The 18,827-nt window shown below is 53.3% G+C and overlaps 1 protein-coding gene, 1 long non-coding RNA gene and 1 pseudogene across 7 annotated transcripts; 2 read left to right on the top strand and 1 right to left on the bottom strand.

Moving 5' to 3' along the window:
• LOC123369100 overlaps positions 1 to 4,113 on the top strand; it is a 35,411-nt pseudogene extending 31,298 nt beyond the window's left edge.
• A 3,278-nt stretch (positions 4,114 to 7,391) lies between these two features.
• LOC123368386 lies at positions 7,392 to 10,882 on the bottom strand. The gene is made up of 3 exons (XR_006578755.1): positions 10,780 to 10,882; positions 10,477 to 10,623; positions 7,392 to 8,774 (listed from the first exon to the last, which is right to left on the bottom strand). It is a non-coding gene; the product is annotated as an uncharacterized LOC123368386 (long non-coding RNA).
• Positions 10,883 to 11,103: 221 nt separating this feature from the next.
• LOC123368310 (gastrula zinc finger protein XlCGF57.1-like) lies at positions 11,104 to 18,596 on the top strand. 6 transcript variants are annotated; one of them, XM_045013026.1, is made up of 5 exons: positions 11,107 to 11,146; positions 11,693 to 11,822; positions 12,612 to 12,728; positions 16,007 to 17,086; positions 17,189 to 18,596. In XM_045013026.1, exons 1-5 carry the CDS (start codon positions 11,123 to 11,125, stop codon positions 17,551 to 17,553), a joined length of 1,716 nt encoding a protein of 571 aa, XP_044868961.1. In that variant the 5' UTR covers positions 11,107 to 11,122; the 3' UTR covers positions 17,554 to 18,596. The 6 variants fall into 6 exon arrangements, with proteins under 6 accessions (XP_044868959.1, XP_044868961.1, XP_044868960.1 ...); XM_045013024.1 differs by having other exon boundaries at positions 11,104 to 11,146; positions 11,696 to 11,822; positions 16,007 to 18,596; XM_045013025.1 differs by having other exon boundaries at positions 16,010 to 18,596.
• The last annotated feature ends 231 nt before the right edge of the window (positions 18,597 to 18,827 follow it).

Raw genomic sequence — 18,827 nt, 5'->3', positions numbered from 1 at the left:
TATTTCCTTCTGGGTGCTCACAAATAGAATGTTTGATTACTTGGTCCATTATCTTTCCAGGTACTGAAGTTAAGCTATCTGGTCTATAATTCCCTGAGTTGTCCTTATTCCCTTGCCTATAGCTAGGTAGTATATTTCCAGTCCTCAGGTCTCTCTACCATCCTCCACAAGTTCTCAGAGATCATCACTAATGGTCAGAGATCTCGTCATCCAGTTCCTTAAGTATTCTAGGGTGTATTTCATCAGGCCCTGCCGACTTGAAGACATCTAACTTGTCTAAGTAATTCATAACTATTTATTTTCTTATTTTAGGCTCAGATCCTACCCCATTGACAATGATGTTCACTATGTTAGTCAACCGATCACTGCTACCTTTATGGTGAAAACTGTAAATAAACCCCTCTGATTGAAATAAAAACAAAATCTGTTTGAAAACAAAACCAGGGCCCAGTTGTGCGAGGCACTGCCTGTATCCTGGGCAGGCTACAATTTAAGCATAAAACGATACCCATGGGAGCAGGTGCTAGGTGCTGCACAAACAACATTGGGTAGAACCACCCTTAGTCAAGCTGCAGATTTGTCGCGGCATTTTGTATCAGAAATTACAGAGCAGTTATATAAGTTTAGTAAACGTCACAGGTCCTTAAATTTACTGTGACAGCTCCATGATTTTTAATAAAACCTGCCCTCCTCGCCCTGCCCAAGAGGCACTAGCCGCCCAAAGAAGCACCTTCCCCCAGCACTGCAACCCTAACCCCAGCCTGGTGCAGAGGGGTTGGGGTGGGCCTCAGTGGATCTGGATGGCAATGCCATCCACTGAAGTTTGGCCTACCTCCCCCACCATCATGACTGGTTGCGGGGGCATATCTGAGTGGCACTGGAACCCTGCAGGCCAGGTCTCAATGTCCAGAGCAAGGTGTTGGGTCCAGCCCTGTGGGATAGGAGCTGCCATTGCAGGGTGAGGCACCCATCCAAAAAACAAACCATCACAAAGAAATGGGGAAATCGTCCCATCTGTGACATTTTTCCATCTTTGTTGAACGTGTAGTTTAACCCTGAGCTAACACGGGGATTGCCTCTGCTCTCTCCAGCAGGGCACGGGATCACAGGAGGAAAGAGGGCACAGGCTGAATGTGGGGAAAGCGCGGCAGGAAAGCAGGATCCCACGGCTCACAGAGGGAGCCATGCACAGGACGCAGTCCATCCCCAGGGTAAACTCAGCCAGAGACCAGATGTGGCTACACACCAGAGACTCCCCATGGGCCGGGGTCCTCATCACTGCATTGACTGCGGCAAGAGGTTCAGCAACCCCTCCGCACTGACCCAGCACCAGCGCACACATGCCGGGGAGCAGCCATACCGTTGCTCTGACTGCAACAAGGGCTTTGCAGAGAGCTCAAAGCTGAGAATACATCAGCGCACGCACACAGGGGAGCGGCCGTACCGTTGCTCTGACTGCGACAAGGGTTTTGCACAGATTGCATACCTGAGAATACACCAGCGCATGCACACCGGAGAGCGGCCGCGCTGCTGCCCCAACTGTGGCAAGAGATTTGCACACAGCTCAAGCCTGAGAACACACCAGCGCACGCACACAAGGGAGCGGCCGTACCACTGCACTGACTGCGGCAAGGACTTTGCAGAGATTGCACACCTGAGAATACACCAGCGCACGCACAACGGGGAGCGGCCGTACAGCTGTGCTGACTGCGACAAGAGCTTTGCACAAATCGCACACCTGAGAAGACATCAACGCACACACACTGGAGAGCTGCCACACCACTGTGCTGACTGCGGCAAGGATTTTGCACAGATGGCATATCTGAGAATACACCAGCGCACCCACACTGGGGAGCGGCCATATCGCTGTGCCGACTGCGACAAGGGCTTTGCACAGATCGCACACCTGAGAATACATCAACGCACGCACAGTGGGGAGCGGCCATACTGCTGCATCAGCTGTGGGAAGAGCTTTGCAGAGAACTCAAAGCTGAGAATACATCAGCGCACGCATACTGGGGAGCGGCCGTACTGCTGCACCAACTGCGGCAAGAGCTTTGCAGAGAGCTCAAGCCTGAGAATACACCAGCGCACACACACCGGGGAGCGGCCGTACCACTGTGCTGACTGTGGAAAGGACTTTTCACAGATCGGACACCTGAGAAAACACCAGCGCATGCACACGGGAGCGGCCGCATCGCTGTGACGATTGCAGCAAGAGCTTCAGCAAAGCCAATACGCTGACAAACCACCAACACATACGCGCACTGGGGAGCGGCCGCAGCGCTGTGCAAACTGTGGTAAGAGGTTCAGCAATGCCAACAAGCTGACCCAGCACCAGTGCATAATCTCATACCTGAGCGCACACCAGCGCACACACACCAGGGAGCGGCCATACAGCTATCACAATTGCAGCAAGAGCTTCAGCGGCACCAATGCACTGATGAGGCCTCAGCGCACGCACACCACGGCCGGCCATTCCAATGCACTGACCGCGGCAAGAGCTTGCACAGAGCTCACAGCTGAGAATACACCAGCGCGTTCACAGCAGGGAGCGGCCATACAGCTGTGCTGATTGGCAAACGCTTTGCTCAATTGAGCAACCTCACCTGGCACCAGTTGACTCACCAACGCCCCTCTGCCACCGCTAGGGCTTGACGGGCTTCTGGCAGCCAGTGGGGAGCCCAGGGAGTGGTCCCGTCCCCATGATGCCCAGCAGAGAGACTGTGTGGGGCAGGGAAGGGGACTTGGCCGAGCAGTGTGGGGAAGAGCAGACAGGTGGGGGGATTTTAGAGCAGATGGTCACAGCCTACTCCATGAGGGACCCCCTGCCTCTAGCTGCGTGTCTGTATTCCCCTCTGCTCCCCCTCACACACACATCTAGCTGTGAGGCAGCCAGGACAACCCCCCCCCCATCTAGATGGGACTGTGTCAGGAACTTCCCCCCACTCCTACCTCGGTTTCAGCCAGGGGGTGACTCTTAGGGGACATCTGGAGCTGGGATTTGCATTCCTGTCTCAGTGTGGATTGCTCTGAGGGGCCAGGGTAGGACAGCCTGGTGCATGAGATTTAAAGACAACTCAGGAACTGCTCATGCCGTCTACTTTAAATTCAAATGTGATGAAGAAAGTTGAACTACGTACCCACTCTGTAACAAAGGTCTGTCTAACCAGGTGTGTCTTTGCTATTAAAGGAGCTGATGCATTCGGATGGCATAGGGAAAAGCCAACGTGAAGTGTAAATCTCTCAGATAAACCAACCAAAATGTTCTAACGCCTAACTGACCATGAGGCCTGATGAACTGTGTGACTGGCAGGTGCACACAGAGACTTTTGCATTACTCCTTGGGGAATGCTGTGCTAAAAGATTAAACATGCTGCAAACCCTATTTAAAAATTCTGCATATTTTATTTGTCAGTATAACACACTATAATCATGCTAGCTTCCATTATTTTGGTGATTTATTTCAAAATACCAGTCAGCTACTATGTCTAAGCGGAAATCACAACTGAAGGGTGTTTACCAGACACGTCTGGGGCGTGGATAAAAGTGTTTCTCAAAAACAAAGAAGTTAACACTTCCAGCCAAGGTGTCCTCAAAGCTGAGGGGCCATCACCTATCAGGTAGCCATTCTTTGGAAAGGGAGGCAATCAGGAACAAACAGACCTGCATTTAGAAAACAACAGCATGAAACCTCTTTGCCACCAAAGTTCACGTCTCCCCACTCAGCTGAAAACTTTGTCTAGGGGTCACTTAAAAAAAAAAAAAGGCATTTCAAAGGGAGATTGAACTATAAAAGAGAGGGGCAAAAACACCTCATTATTTCTCCCTGTTCATCTCTTGTTATCACCTAAGAGGACAAAAAGAAGAAAAGAAAAGCAGCTGTTGGACCTCAGGAACTGATCCTGACCTGAAAACTTGGTCAGCAATGCTACTGGAAACCTGTGCTAAGGGACTTCACTTCGCCCCAAGTCTAGTTTGTTCAGTTTAGTACTAGGAAGTGTTTTTATCTTTTTTTTTTTTCTTGCAACCATTTCTGACTTTGATGCCTCATCACTTGTACTCACTTGAAATCTACCTTTGTGATTTAAATAAATTTGTTTTCTTCTTTAATTGAAATGAGTCCAGTATTGTGACCTGTGTGGGTATCTCTATTTGGGGTGGGAAACTGTTATATCTTGATCCCCTTGGAGGGGCAATGGACCTATTGTATCAGGATTGTCCAGGAAAAGGCTGGACAATACAGGCTACACATTTTTGGGGGGAAATCTGGGACTGTGTGTGTGTTGGGGTCACCCTGGAGTAATAACCAAGGCTGTGAAAGCCAGAGTGTGAGCTGAGCGTGGCTGGCGGGCAGCAGCTACACACAGACACTCGGGGTAAGACCGGAGTGCTGGAAGCTGTTTGTGTGTGGGCCGCCGGGCTGGGTTGGGAGCTACAGCAACAAAACATTACTGGGCACCCCAGCTTACAGGGCAGGCGGTGACATTACCCCCTTCCCCGTCCCATGTCTGGATTACATCCTGGATCCTTGGACAATGAGAATGGACGCAACTCATATCCTGGTTGGATGTTCCAAGCTTTTGCCATGAGTACAGGTCATTTACTGATTGGCCCAGGCCAGTTTTGCCCAGCAGTGACCAGGCTGCACTACCCAGCAAAAATGATATAAAATGTCCCATGTTGTTCAGAATGTCATTCCTGAAGTCAAAATGTCTGCATGAAAAAGGTGGTGAATGTGACAAAAGTTGGGTGTTGGGCAACAGCTGAGAAATCAGCCATCTGCCTGTTCTCTGGGTGATCACAGCACCTTGAGTGAATCACCTGAGTGAACTCCCTCTCTGTCTCTAGAACCAGTCACTGAAATGGCAAGGCTGAGCTAGCGAAGTCACCTTCATGCCAGTGTCAATGGATACGTAGAAAAAAGTCATTTTGCATATTTACCTATTGGTTAATGAACTATATTTACATATATATATTTATATATATATTTATATATACTGAACTGACAACATGGTGGTGTTAAGCCAGGGGTCTCAAACTCAAATGACCCCGAGGGCCGCATGAGGACTAGTGCATTGGCCCGAGGGCTGCATCACTGACACGCCCCCTTGCTGCCCCTGGCCCCACCCCCAATCCACCCCTTCCATGAGGCCCCGCCCCTGCCCTGTCTCTTCTCCACCTCCTCCCCTAAGCGCGCGGCTCCCCGCTCCTCCCCCCTCCCTCCTGGAAAGTGCTAAGCGCCACCAACAGCTGTTTGGTAGCTTGGCGGCGGGGCACTTAGGCGGCGGGTCCCGGAACAGAAGGGGCCCCCCACCACCGAAGACCGGGCTGCGCTTCGGCGGCGGCGGGTCCCTCTTTTCCCCACCCCGGCCGGTCCCGCTTCCCACCCCGGCCCCGGCCGGTCCCGCTTCCCTCCCCCGGGCCGGCCCGGCCCCGGCGGGTCTCGCTTCCCTTCCTCACCCCCGGCCCGGCCCGGCGGGTCTCGCTTCCCTTCCCCCCCCCCGGCCCGGCCCCGGCCCGGCGGGTCTCGCTTCCCTCCCCCACCCCCTGGCCCGGCCCCGCCCCGGCAGGTCTCGCTTCCCTCCCCCACACCCCGGCCCGGCCCGGCCCCGGCGGGTCTCGCTTCCCTCCCTCACCCCCCGGCCCGGCCCCGGCCCCGGCCCCGGCGGGTCTCGCTTCCCGTCCCCCCCCCCGGCCCGGCGAGTCTCGCTTCCCTTCCCCCACCCCCCGGCCCGGCCCGGCCCCGGCGGGTCTCGCTTCCCTCCCCCACCCCCCGGCCCGGCCCAGCCCGGCCCCGGCGGGTCTCGCTTCCCATCCCCCCCCCCGGCCCGGCGGGTCTCGCTTCCCTCCCCCACCCCCCGGCCCGGCCCGGCCCCGGCGGGTCTCACTTCCCTTCCCCACCCCCGGCCCGGCGGGTCTCGCTGCCCGTCCCCCCCCCCCGGCCCGGCCCGGCCCGGCCCCGGCGGGTCTTGCTCCCCTCCCCCTCCCCCCGGCCCGGCCCGGTGGGTCTCGCTTCCCTTCCCCCCCCCACGGCCCAGCCCCGGCGGCTCCCGCTTCCCCCCCCCTTACCCGAGCGCGTCTCCGGCGAGGCCTGAGCTTCATCCCGCTCAGAGCCGCGTGGTGAGGGGGCGGGGCTGTGAGCTCCACGCCGAGCGCAGCGCTCAGCCCAGAGCTCCCAGCCCCGCCCCCTCCCCACGCGGCTCGGATCGGGGCGGGGCTCAGGCGCTCGGACGGAGACGCGCTCGGGTAAGGGGGGGGGTAAGGGGGGGAGGGAAAGGCTCCAGGAGAGGGGCGGAGGCGGGAGCCTCCGCTTTTCTCTTGGGGGCCCCTGCGGAGCCCGGGGCCCGGGGCAAATTGCCCCCTTTGCCCCCCCCTCTGGGCGGCCCTGGGGAGCTCCGCGGGCCGCAGGGAAGAGCTCCGCGGGCCGCATGCGGCCCACGGGCCGCATGTTTGAGACCCCTGTGTTAAGCTAACTCAGGGGTTGGCAACCTTTCAGAAGTGGTGTGGCGAGTCTTCATTTATTCACTCTAATTTAAGGTTTCACGTGCCAGTCATACATTTTAATGTTTTTAGAAGGTCTATTTCTATAAGTCTATAATATAGAACTAAAGTATTGTTGTATGTAAAGTAAATAAGGTTTTAAAATTGTTTAAGACGCTTCATTTAAAATTAAATTAAAATGCAGAGCCCCCCGGACCAGTGACCAGGACCCGGGCCGTGTGAGTGCCACTGAAAATCAGCTCGTGTGCCGCCTTCGGCACATGTGCCATAGGTTGCCTACCCCTGAGCTAACTGCTTCATATCTGAGTTAACACCCTCTGGGCGACTAAAATGGATGATGCGCAGAGGTGACTGGTAACGGCTGACGGTGGCAGGGAAGGGCACAATGTGAAGGTTCTGGTGGTGTGCTGCAGGGTTCAGGGCTGGTACTCGAGACAAAGGAGTTTTGATTTCTAGACCCACTTTTGATGTCATTGTGTCGGGTTCCCCCCCCCCGGGTCCCACCTGATGTACTGGGGTACCACTGAGCCCACCTGTTCCACCTGTCTGGGCTCCCTTACCCATTCCTTCTGAGCCAGGCCCTCAAGCCTCCTTCAGCCCACAGACAGGCAGGGCCACACCCAGCTGCAGAAAGAGACAGACACTGAAATCAGCTCTGCCTCCGAAGGCTTCAATTAAGGAATTGCCCAGCATTCAAGTGCACAACCCCTCTGGAGTGTAAACCCCAAATTACACCATCTTGGCAGCGAGAACGATATGGCATGAAGCTCATGAAATTCACCTCCTCCCTCATTGTGGAGGGAGATATGCATGGCTTTTGCCCCCCAGGTATGAATTTCACAAACTGGTTTTAGAGAAAACAAAGTTTATTAACTACAAAAGCTCAATTTTGAGTTGTTATAAGGGATAGCACAGAGATCGAAGCAGATTACCTGGCAAATAAAACAAACACGCAAGCTAAGCTCAATATGCTAAAGAAACTGGTTATAAGCATCCATTTCTCACCCTAAATTTTATTTTGGGCAGATTGCAGAGGTTCTTGAAGACAACTTAAAACTCTTGCTTGCAGGTTAAAACGTCCGATGTTTCTTTCACAGGCTGGACCGCTTTCCAGCCTGTCTTCAGCCTGTCTTGTCCCTCCCCTCCCACCAGTCTTTGTTTCACACAGCAGTGGGATTCAGTGAAGAACAAACACTGATTATGTCACTCTCTTGCCTTAAATAGATTTTACATACGGCCGGAATCCTTTGTTTTCCAGTGTGAGCCCCACACCCACCTCCGGTCAGTGGAAAAGTACTAATTTTATCTGGGAGTCCCATATCAGGTGACATGATCACATGACTCCGCAGCCACAACTCAAAGTCTGTTTGCTGGGTCTACAGGAAGGTGGGACATTAGCATCTTCAAAGACTTAGTGTTTTTCCTAATGGCCCATCCAGACTGATTGCATTGTCTGGTGGGCGTTCCCGAGGTGAAAACCCACTTGTAATTGATACACAGTCAGTATTACTAACTTCAGATACCAAAATGAGACATGGATACCGATCGGAAAATCATATCCAGTAAATCATAACCTTTCCACTGATACCTCACATAACCCCTCTGACATCAAATACATCTCAGTTATGCTATTATCGTGTAATAATATTTCTCTGAAGAATATGGGGCATAGTGTCAGTCATGTTTTACTAAATTACGTAATAGCAGACAGACTGTTCTAAAAGAGAACTACACGTGAAGCAGCTCTGGATCGCACTGATGTATTATGTCAATTTGAAGAACAGAGATATTTCCAAACTAAACCTTTGATATGATCTTTTGGGGGCTCTTGTGATAACATCAGTGTAACCCACACACCTCCAAGGTGTGTTGTTCTGTCCCCTCTAGCGACACCGAGACTGCTTAAAGAGAGTTAAAGAGTCTGCTCTACAGCCTTAGCTAACAGCCCATTAGCTTTTAATTCCCATGGTAGAGGCTCACGCACTAAGCTCCAGAAGCCCTAAGTTCAACCCTGCCCGCTGACAACAGTCTGTCGGCGTTACATCAGCACCCAATAATTATGTCAGGAATCAGTTCTAATTTAACCATATAAAATTATTTTCCCTCTGTATTTGAATCTGCTCTCTCTGCTGGCTTTACAAGGAAAGTGTGGCTCTCTTGAGCATCACAGGTATCAGAAATCTCATGCTAACCTTCCTGGTGGCTCTGATGTCTCTCTTCTGGTATCTGTGGTGTCACAGAATGCTGAACAGGGGGCATCAGTAGCAAAGCTGGAAAGACAGGAATCGTGGCAGGAGGAGAGTGGGTTGAAATAATTTTTGGAATGTAAATTAAAACATATTTCTGTGCTCAATCTCTGTGCCCAGCCCAGTGAGCCAGGATGTTCCAGTCACCTGTCTGAACTTGCCTGCAATTCCAATTTCTCATTACAGTTCACTTTTAACTAGAGATGGACCCCAAACTAGGACACGGAATCCAAATCACTCAGAAACCTGAGGAAAATCACATCTAGGTGCAGATTTCAACTTCACAGCTCAGGTTTATTTTTATGATGGGCCATTTCAGAACTCAAATCCCAACACTCTTGTGAAGTGGCTTGGGTTGGGATCTGAAGTTTAGGAACTTGAATTTGGATGGAAGCTTCAAAATGGACCCACTTTTGCTATTAACGTTACAAAGTTTAATAGTGTGACTTTCCAGTTCTTAATTATTACTCATTATAATATATTCCAACATTAAGGCCCCAATCCAGCAAACTCTTAAGCATATGCTCAGTTATAAGCATCAGAGGGGTAGCCGTGTTAGTCTGGATCTGTAAAAGCAGCAAAGAATCCTGTGGCACCTTATAGACTAACAGACGTTTTGCAGCATGAGCTTTCGTGGGTGAATACCCACTTCTTCAGATGCAAGAAGAAGTGGGTATTCACCCACGAAAGCTCATGCTGCAAAACGTCTGTTAGTCTATAAGGTGCCACAGGATTCTTTGCTGCAGTTATAAGCATGTGAGTCGTCCCATTGAAATCAGTGGAACTGCTCAAGTGCTTGGATTTAAGCCCATTGAAGTAGGCTGCCGGGTGAGGGCCTTTAGAAAAAATGAAATAAAATATTGTCAGCTTCAGGGAACTGCACTTGTATTCCCCTCATCTTCCCATTTCCCCTGGCTCCCACTGCCTCCCCCAGTCCGCCCCTGCCCCATCTCCCCCTTTTCCTTGACGCAGCTGCCTCCCCAGGCTCCACATGCATTGCCCCCATTATCCCTGGCCACCACTGCCTCCTTGGGGCTCCCCAGACATCCTCCAGACTTTTCTTAAGTGCACAGGTATCCCAATGCCTGGGGGGTGTAGGGAAGGCCCGGTTTCACTGAATTAAGTCTCTTGCTGCAGCACCTCAGTAAGTTACATCAAAGAGGAGCTGCAGTGACCTGGCATTGGGATACCTGTGCATTTAAGACAAGACATTGGAACGTCCATGCCTTTAAGAACCCAGCCCTGGGAAGCCCAGTCTGTGCGAGGGGAAATAAAAAAGCCCCTCTCCTCCCCCTACCCTATTTTTTGCCAAACACTGGTGTCTCAGTCCATCGGGGCAACTGTTACCCCCCCCCACCTGTGCCAGGGTTTTGCCCTCCATCACCACCTCACCCCTGGGCTTACCCCCTCTCCTCCCCCGCATCCCTGATTTTGCCTTCAGCCCCTACCTTAACCCTGCCTCCAGCTGCTTGACTCCCCTGACCAGTCAATTTTCACACCCTACTCAGACCCTGGCCACTCCCCTCCTCCAATTTGCCCCTTGTTAACCCCCATAAAAAGCAGTCAGCAGAATCTTATGGCTAATAAGGGCAGGGTGAAGGGCAGTGGCTTCAGCAAATGTTACTGAGCATGCTCTGTTTGTGTGAGCCTGCTGTGTGCAGCCTAAGTAGCACATACAGCTACACCAGCTGTGCTTGGCATCCCGCAGACTCTTGATGCGTTTTACCTTGGACCATTTATTGTGGCCATCGGGGGTGGAAGGCCTGGCCCAATGGGCAGGATGCCCTCTTTTGGCCTCGGTGCTGGCGCTCCTGCTGACAAAGCCACATTCACACTGCCACTTGTGTCTTTCTTTGGGGGCTTTTTTAAGTGCCTGTGAAAGACAAAACGTAGACATACCATTACTGCGCAGCCTGGCCTGAGCCCTCTTGTACCCACTGGTCCTCGCTCCTCTCTGAGAGCTGGGAAAGAACCCAGGAATCCGGGCTCCCAGCCCTCCCCGTAGCCAACTCCCCACGGCCCTACTCACAGCCCAGTGGCGAGGACCGGGCTGCCCCCTTACGGGCTTCTGCCGCCCGGGCTCCAGGTGCCGCGAGCGCCCCCGGCGGCTGGACTCGGGACCCAGGGGCCCGGGGGGCTGGGCCAGAAGGTCCCTGCGCTGGGGCCTCCCCCGGCTGCTGGAGCCGGCGGCGCAGGCGCAGGCGCGGGGCGGGGCGGAGCGGGGCCAGCCCGGCCCCCTGGGTCCCAGCCCGGCCCGTGCGCAGGCGGGTCCCGGCTGCAGCCCCAGGGCGGGGAGCGGGCGAGAGGCGGCCCCGGGGAGGCAGCAGCCGCGGGGCGGGAAGTCGCTGCCGGGGCCGGAGCCGAGCCCGGCGATGGCTGCAGCGGGGCCGGCGCAGGTAGGACGCGGGGCGGGGACTCCCCGGCCGGGCACTGGCTGGTCCCGGCTGGGGGCCGAGCCGAGGGGGGCCGGGACCCGGGTCCCTCCCGCGCTAGTGACCCCGGGGCCGGGGGCTGCAGCAGCCGGAGCGCGGGGGCCGGGGAGCGGCGCTGGGGCCCCCCCCGGGGCTGGGGGCCCCTGGCCGGGCGGACACGCGGAGCCGGGCGCGGCCCCTTCCCCCGAGCGCGGCCCCGGCCGGGCAGAGGAGCCGGAGCCGGGGCGGGAGCGGGGCTGAGCACAGGCCGGGGGCGGAGCCTGTTCCCTGCCCTGGGGTTCGGGCCCTTCCAAGCGCCCCGCCCAGAGCCCCGTGGGGAGCCGAGGGCGACTCCTGTCCCGGCCAGCAGGGCCCCGGGTCCCTGGGGGAGCTGGGGGGGGAGTGTCCCTGGGTCACAGGTGCTGGGCGGGGGGCTCCCTGGGAGTCGCTCCCCTAGAAACCGCGTCCCCTGCTGAGACTCCGGGCTGGGGGCTGGGGCGGAAGGTGCTGAGTGTGGAACGCTTGTGCCAGCAGCTCCAGGTGGCGTTTGAGGACGTCGCTCTGTATTTCACCCGGGAGGAGTGGGAGCTCCTATCCCAGCCAGAGAAGCAGCTGTACCGGGACCAGATGCTGAGGAATTACCAGGCCCTTGTTTCCTTGGGTAAGGACCAATTTCCCTTCTTTTACTCACAGCTATGAGTTCTGATGGGTTCCCTTGATTCCTCAGCTGCCATGTGGTGGCAAATGTCAGCCCCTTTCAGGCTGGCTTCCTCTTAAAGGAAAAATCAGGGCTACAGAGCCTGGATCTAATCTTAGTCTAACATATTATGTACCTCAGTCCTGCAACAGGGGTGGTGGCAAACAGCACATGAGCAACAACCGCTTCCAGGAATCCTAGCCCAGACATGGAGGGCAGCAACTCTGCCTCAAGAACTAACTCTAGACAAATAAGGCAGGAAGAAAACTCTCCTGCTGCTTGTAACAGCTCCACACCTCCCCCAAAAGAATGAACGTCATAAATTTAACAACCGTACAGTCGAACAATGCTGCATCCTAAGCAAAAGAACTGATAGGTCTGTGTAATGGAGCCACCTTGTGCCACATGACTCAGCCCCCAAAGCAAATTGAGAAGGTTCCATAGCTTCAGAGTATGAACCAAACTTGCCTGGTGGGAGATGGGAAGAAATCTCCTCTAAGGAAAGTTTATATCATTATTCTTCTACTTGGGATCTCTTGGGCTTTCCTCTGAAGCAGCGACTGAGAACAGTGTCCTGCTGTGCCAGGTACTGTGTGAACACACCTGGCCGAGGTCAGGGCCTCGTCGCACCCAGTGCTGCGCAGACACACCTTGACTGAGATCTGGGCCCTGTTGTGCTGGGCTGCACCAACATATAAATGATTCCCTGCCCCCAAAACTTTAGTGAAAAACAGATTCTTTCCCCCAAAACAGGCTATTCAGATTCCACACCAGACTTAATCCACCGGATCGAGCTAGGGGAGGCAGAGCTCTGGATCTGGGATGCTGAGGACTCCGGGGAAAGCTCAGGGCCTGAGAGCCCCTCCTCAGGTAAATCATAACAATCCAGTCCCTTCTGATTTACACAGCTGCTAGCAGAGGGCTCCTTAACGTAGAAGTGTAACAAGGGGTGCTCTTGGGTGACACAACTGAGAGTATCAATTCAGGACGACCTGGTTAGAGCAGGGCAGTCACAGCCCAAGGCTGGGGGTCCTTCACTACTAAGGCACACAGAGCGGATTTCGGTTTCACCCCACTAGCTAACCAGAAGTCATACAAGCAATTCCCTCAGATAGCCCAGTTCCCTTGTATCACCACCAGTAGCACGCCTTATAGGAACAAATGATTATGAAAACCAGTGTCCCCAGTTAAAGAAAAAGGTTGTCCCGATCCCAAAGGACCAAGCCCCAGACACAGGTCAATATACAAGTCAGATTTCACCCACAAATCATGCTGTTGCCAATCCTTTAAAATCTAAAGGTTTATTCATAAAAAGAAAAATATAAATGAGTTGAAACTGGTTAAATGGAATCAAATACATACAACAATTGCAAAGTTCTCGGTTCAGGCTTGTTTCAGGCTAGATGGAATTACATCCAATGCATGGATGGGTCATTCAGTCCTTTGTTCAAAACTCCACTTGTAGAGAGGTTACTCCAGAGATACGGATTGGAAGCAGGAATGAAGACAAAATGGAGGGGTTTCCAGGGCCTTTTATACCCTCTGCCACGTGGAAGCGCCCCTTTGTTCTTAGTGTGGAAAATCACAGCAGCAAGATGGAGTTTGGAGTCAAATGAGCTTGTCTGGCCTTGATATCTATGAATCATAAAATTGTAGGCCTAGAAAGGACCTTGGTAGATCATCTAGTCCAGTCCCCTGAAGTGAGGCAGGGCTAAGTATTATCTTTCTAGATCATCCTTAACAGGTGTCCATCTAACCCAGGGGTGGGTAAACTTTTTGGCCCAAGGGCCATATCTGGGTGGGGAAATTGTATGGAGGGCCAGGAGTGTAGGTCTGGGGCAGGGGGTTGGGATGTGGGAGGAGATGCGGGGTGCAGGAAGGGGCTCAGGGCAAGGGGTTGGGGCAAAGGAGGGGTGTGGGGTGCACGAGGGGGTTCCGGAAAGGTGATTGGGGTGCGGGAGGGGGCTCAGGGCAGTGGTGCAGGGAGGGGGCTCAAGGCAAGGGGTTGGGGTGTAGGAGGAGTATGGGGTACGGCAGGGGGCTCAAGGCTTGGGGTTGAGGTACAGGCAGGGGGCTCAGGACAGGGAGTTGGAGTGCAGGAGCGGTTTGGGGTGTGGGCTCTGGCCCGACACCACTTACCTGGAGCGGCTCTGAGGTGGCAGCGGAGCACACTGGAGCCAGGGTAGGCTCCCTGATTGCCCTGGCCCCGCGCCACTCCAGAAAGCGGCTGGCACCACGTCCCTGGGGCCCCGGAGGGAGGGAGGGCAGAGGGCTCCCCATGCTGCTCTGGCCTGTGGGTACCTCCCCCAAAGCTCCCATTGGTCTGCGAGCTCCATTCAGGTGGTCTGTGGATAGCTCCCTTTAAGCCTGACAGTATTCCCATTGACTCCTAAGTAGCAAGCAGCACTAGTTTGGTGGGGTTACTGCTTGGTGTTTTGTATAATAAAGACCTTATTTGCAAGTTCTTTGAAGCAGGGATCTGTGTGCAAACTCCAAGCCATGTGTTAATGTGCTCCAGAGCCTATAAAAACTCAGTGAGTGCTCTGGGAGTTTTGAGTTGGTGACACACACAACACAGTGTGAAACCGGGAGAACGTTGCCTGTTTCTACAGGGCTCTGGTGCATTTGCACAGCGTGGGTCCTAAACGCTCATTTAAAATACCCATAACCAACCACTTGATATTTGACTTCCCTTTGTACACCTCTACCCCGATAGAACGCTGTTCTCAGGAGCCAAAAAATCTTACCGCATTGTAGGTGAAACCGCATTATATCAAACTTGCTTTGATCCGCCAGAGTGCGCAGCCCCGCCCTCCCTGGAGCATTGCTTTATATCCGAATTTGTGTTCTATCAGGTCGCGTTATATTGGGGTAGAGGTGTATTTTCAGTGTTGTCACTTGTTTGTTTGTGCTTTTGTTTTGCTGTTTGTGTCACTTTATTATTTATTTTTACTGTTCTGTGTGTGTGAGGTATTAATCAAATGTACAGTACACATCTCAGAGAAATTGCGTAAGCCTGAGTGAATGGCTTTTACTCTCCTTTTCAGTATCAGAAAATATTGTATTAATATTTGTGATGAGAGAATGAATATTTCTAGTTGACTCAGAGATTTGTTTAGTATCTTAAAGCTGAGCTATGTGTGCAGTTAATATGGATGCAAGCGAGATAGTGGTTGGTTTTTTTTTTTGGTTTTGTTTTTTTTAATACAGCGCTTTTATCCAAAGCGCCTTACCATAGTTAGCTAATGGCACAAACAACATTTGGAAAGTTCATTAAGTGGTCCACCGAGACCCTCAGGAATTTTCAAGAGGTCCATGAAAAAAGAAAGTCAAGAACTATTGGACTAGATGAACTCCTGAGATCTCTTCCAAACCTAATCTATGATTCTATGAAAATAAAAACCTCTGATGGAAATAAAACCAAAATCAGACTGAAAATGAACCAGGGACCCATTTTCACTTGCGTTAGCACTTAGGGGCCCAAATCCTGGATGTTCCAGGTGCTGCCTGTTGCCCGGGCAGGCCACAGTTTAAGCACAAAACAAGACTCACGAGGTGCATGGCGTACGTGGGAACAGGCACCAGGCTCTGTACAAACAACATAGGGTACAACCACCCTGAGTCAGGCTGCAGATTTGTTACGGCATTTCGTGTCAGAAATTACAGAGCAGTTACTGTAAATTTAGTAAAAGTCACAGGTCACTAAACTTACTGTGACTGCTCCATGATTTTTAATAAAACAATTCCTCCTCCTCCTCACCCTGCCCAGGCGGCACCAACCGCCCAGCAGGTCCCCCAGTGCTGCAACCCTGACCCCAGCCTGGTGCAGAGGGGTTGGGGCAGGCTAGAGTGGATCTGAGTGGCAAGGCTGTTCACTGAAGTTTGACCTCCTCCTCCTACCATGATGACAGGAAGGAGGGGCAAATCTGAGTGGCACTGGAACCCCGCAGGCCAGGTCTCAATTCCCAGAGTGAGGCGTTTGGTCCCGCCCTGTGGGACAGGCACCGCCATTGCAGGGTGAGGCACCCATCCAAAAAACAGTCACTGAGAAATGGGGAAATCGCTCCATCCGTGACATTTTTCCCATCCTTGACAAACCTGTAACCTTAACCGTGAGCTAACACCAGGATTGCCTCTGCTCTCTCCAGCAGGGCTCGGGATCCTGGGGGGAATGCGGACACAGTCTGAGTGTGGGGAGAGCACGGCAGGAAAGCAGGATCCAACAGCCCACAGAGGGATCCATGCACAAGACTCAGTCCATCACTGGGGTAAACTCAGCCAGAGACCAGACCTGGCTACACACCAGAGACTCCCCATGTGTCCACATCACTGCATTGTCTGCGGCAAGAGGTTCAGCAGCCCCTCTGCACTGACCCAGCACCAGCGCACCCACACCGGGGAGCGGCCGTATCAGTGCACCAACTGTGGCAAGGGCTTTGCACAGAACTCAACCCTGAGAATACATCAGCTCACGCACACCGGAGAGCGGCCACACCACTGCACCGACTGCGGCAAGGGCTTTACACAAATCGGACACCTGAGAATACACGAGCGCACACACACTGGGGAGCGGCCGTATCAGTGCACCAACTGTGGCAAGAGCTTTGCACACAACTCAACCCTGAGAATACACCAGCGCATGCACACTGGGGAGCAGCCACATTGCTGCACAGACTGTGGCAAGGGCTTTGCACAGATCGGACACCTGAGAATACACCAGCGCACACACACTGGGGAGCGGCCGTACAGCTGTGATGAGTGTGACAAAAGTTTCATCAGTGCCACTGTGCTGACCAAACACAAGCGCACACATACAGGGGAGCAGCCACACCATTGTGCTGACTGTGGCAAGGGCTTTGCACAGAACTCAAGCCTGAGAATACACCAGCGCACGCACACCGGGGAGCAGCCACACCACTGTACCGACTGCGGCAAGGGCTTTGCACAGATCGGACACTTGAGAATACACAAGCGCACGCACACTGGGGAGCGGCCGTATCAGTGCACCAACTGTGGCAAGAGCTTTGCACAGAACTCAACCCTGAGAATACACCAGCGCACGCACACCGGGGAGCAGCCACACCACTGTACTGACTGTGGCAAGGGCTTTGCACAGATCGGACACCTGAGAATACACGAGCGCACACACACTGGGGAGCGGCCGTATCAGTGCACCAACTGTGGCAAGAGCTTTGCACACAACTCAACCCTGAGAATACACCAGCGCACGCACACTGGGGAGCGGCCGTACAGCTGTGATGAGTGTGGCAAGAGTTTCATCAGTGCCACTGTGCTGACCAAACACAAGCGCACACATACAAGGGAGCGGCCGCACCATTGTGCTGACTGCGGGAAGGGCTTTGCACAGATCTCACAGCTGAGAATGCACCAGCGCGCACACATGGGGGACTGGCCATACAGCTGTGCTGACTGCAGCAGGGGCTTTGAGTATATCTCAAGCCTGAGAGCACACCAGCGCGCACACACCAGGGAGCGGCCATACAGCTGTCCCAATTGTGGCAAGAGCTTCAGCAGCGCCCAAGCAGTGACCAAACATCAGACTGTGCACACTGGGGAGCGGCCATTCCAATGCACTGTCTACGGCAAAAGCTTTGCACAGAGCTCGCACCTAAAAATACACCAACACATTCATACCGGGGAGCAGCCGTACAGCTGTGCTGATTGTGGCAAATGATTTTCTCAGTTGGGCAACCTCACCCGGCACCAGGTCACTCACACCAACACCCTTGTGTCACTGCCAGGGCCTGAGGGGCTTGTGGCAGCCGATGGGCCTGGCACAGCGCCAGCAGATGCAGACCAGGGAGTGGTCCTCTCCCTATGATGCCCAGCAGAGAGACTGTGGGGCAGGGAAGAGGACTTTGCAGAGCAGTGTGGGGAAGAGCAGACAGGTGGGGAGATTTTAGAGCAGATGGTCACAGCCTACTCCATTAGGGACCCCCTGCCTCTAGCTGGGATCCACCTAGGATATCCCCTCCCCTCATCTAGCTGGGATCCAGCCAAGTCTCTCTCTTTCTGTCCCCCTCCTTCCCTCCTGCCCCCCCCCCCCCCCCATCTAGGTAGGATGCAGCCAAGACACATACCCCACTTCCTTGTCTAGATGGGACCCAGCCAGGATCTTTCCACCACACCTACCCTGGTTCCAGCTGTGGGTGACTCCTGGGTGACATCTAGAGGTGGGATTTGCAGTCCTCTCTCAGCATGGATTGGGCTGAGGGGCGGGGCAGGACAGCCCAGTGTGTGTGATTGAAAGAAGACTCAGGAACTGCTCATGCTGTCTACTTTAAACAGAAATGCGATGAAGAACTATGTACCTAATGTGTAACAAAGGTCTGTCTAACCAGGTGTTTCTTTGCTATTAAACAAGCTGATGCTTTTCAGATGTCATGGGGAAAAGCCTGTGTGACGTGTAAAGCTTTAAGATGAACCAACCAAAATGTTCTAAGGCCTAACTGAACACGAGGCCTCATGAACCATGTGACTGGCAGGTGCAGAAAGAGAGTTTCCCATTTTATGCCAAAAAAACAAAATTTTGCACACCATATTTTAAAATTCTGCATATTTTATTTGTCAAAATAATACCATATAATTATGCTAATTTCAATTATTTTGGTAATTTATTTCAAAATACCTGTTGGCAACTGTCTATAACAGTACAAACAACTAAAAAAGATTCAGGGAGTGATTTTTCACAAATAGATTCCTTACTAGACCTATTAACACAGAACTTTGAGTAATAATTCATAGAAACCCCAATGTAGAAATGTATTTCCCGTGCCTCTCAGACATGGTGCAAAGGCTTGGGGGAGCCAGGGAGAGAGAAGTAATTGCTGGGAAGGAGCCTGGAGTGAACTTTGAGAGTTGTTGGGAGAAGTATGGAATGGTGGGTTGGTTGTTTTTTTGTGGGGGAGGGGGGTGATAGAGAGTTGGAGAACCTCAGAATATCAGGGT

Source organism: Mauremys mutica, chromosome 4 (genome assembly GCF_020497125.1).
Source record: "Mauremys mutica isolate MM-2020 ecotype Southern chromosome 4, ASM2049712v1, whole genome shotgun sequence".
Classification (NCBI taxonomy): domain Eukaryota; kingdom Metazoa; phylum Chordata; order Testudines; family Geoemydidae; genus Mauremys; species Mauremys mutica.
This window is presented reverse-complemented; position numbering and strand designations above follow the sequence as displayed.

Excerpts from the sequence above, each read along its gene's own strand:
- LOC123368310 (XM_045013023.1), top strand. The coding sequence starts at position 11,123 with ATGGCTGCAGCGGGGCCGGCGCAG. Across the intron at positions 11,823-12,611 it reads CCAGGCCCTTGTTTCCTTGG|GCTATTCAGATTCCACACCA; the intron begins GTAAGGACCAAT and ends CCCCCAAAACAG. Across the intron at positions 12,729-16,006 it reads GCCTGAGAGCCCCTCCTCAG|CAGGGCTCGGGATCCTGGGG; the intron begins GTAAATCATAAC and ends TGCTCTCTCCAG.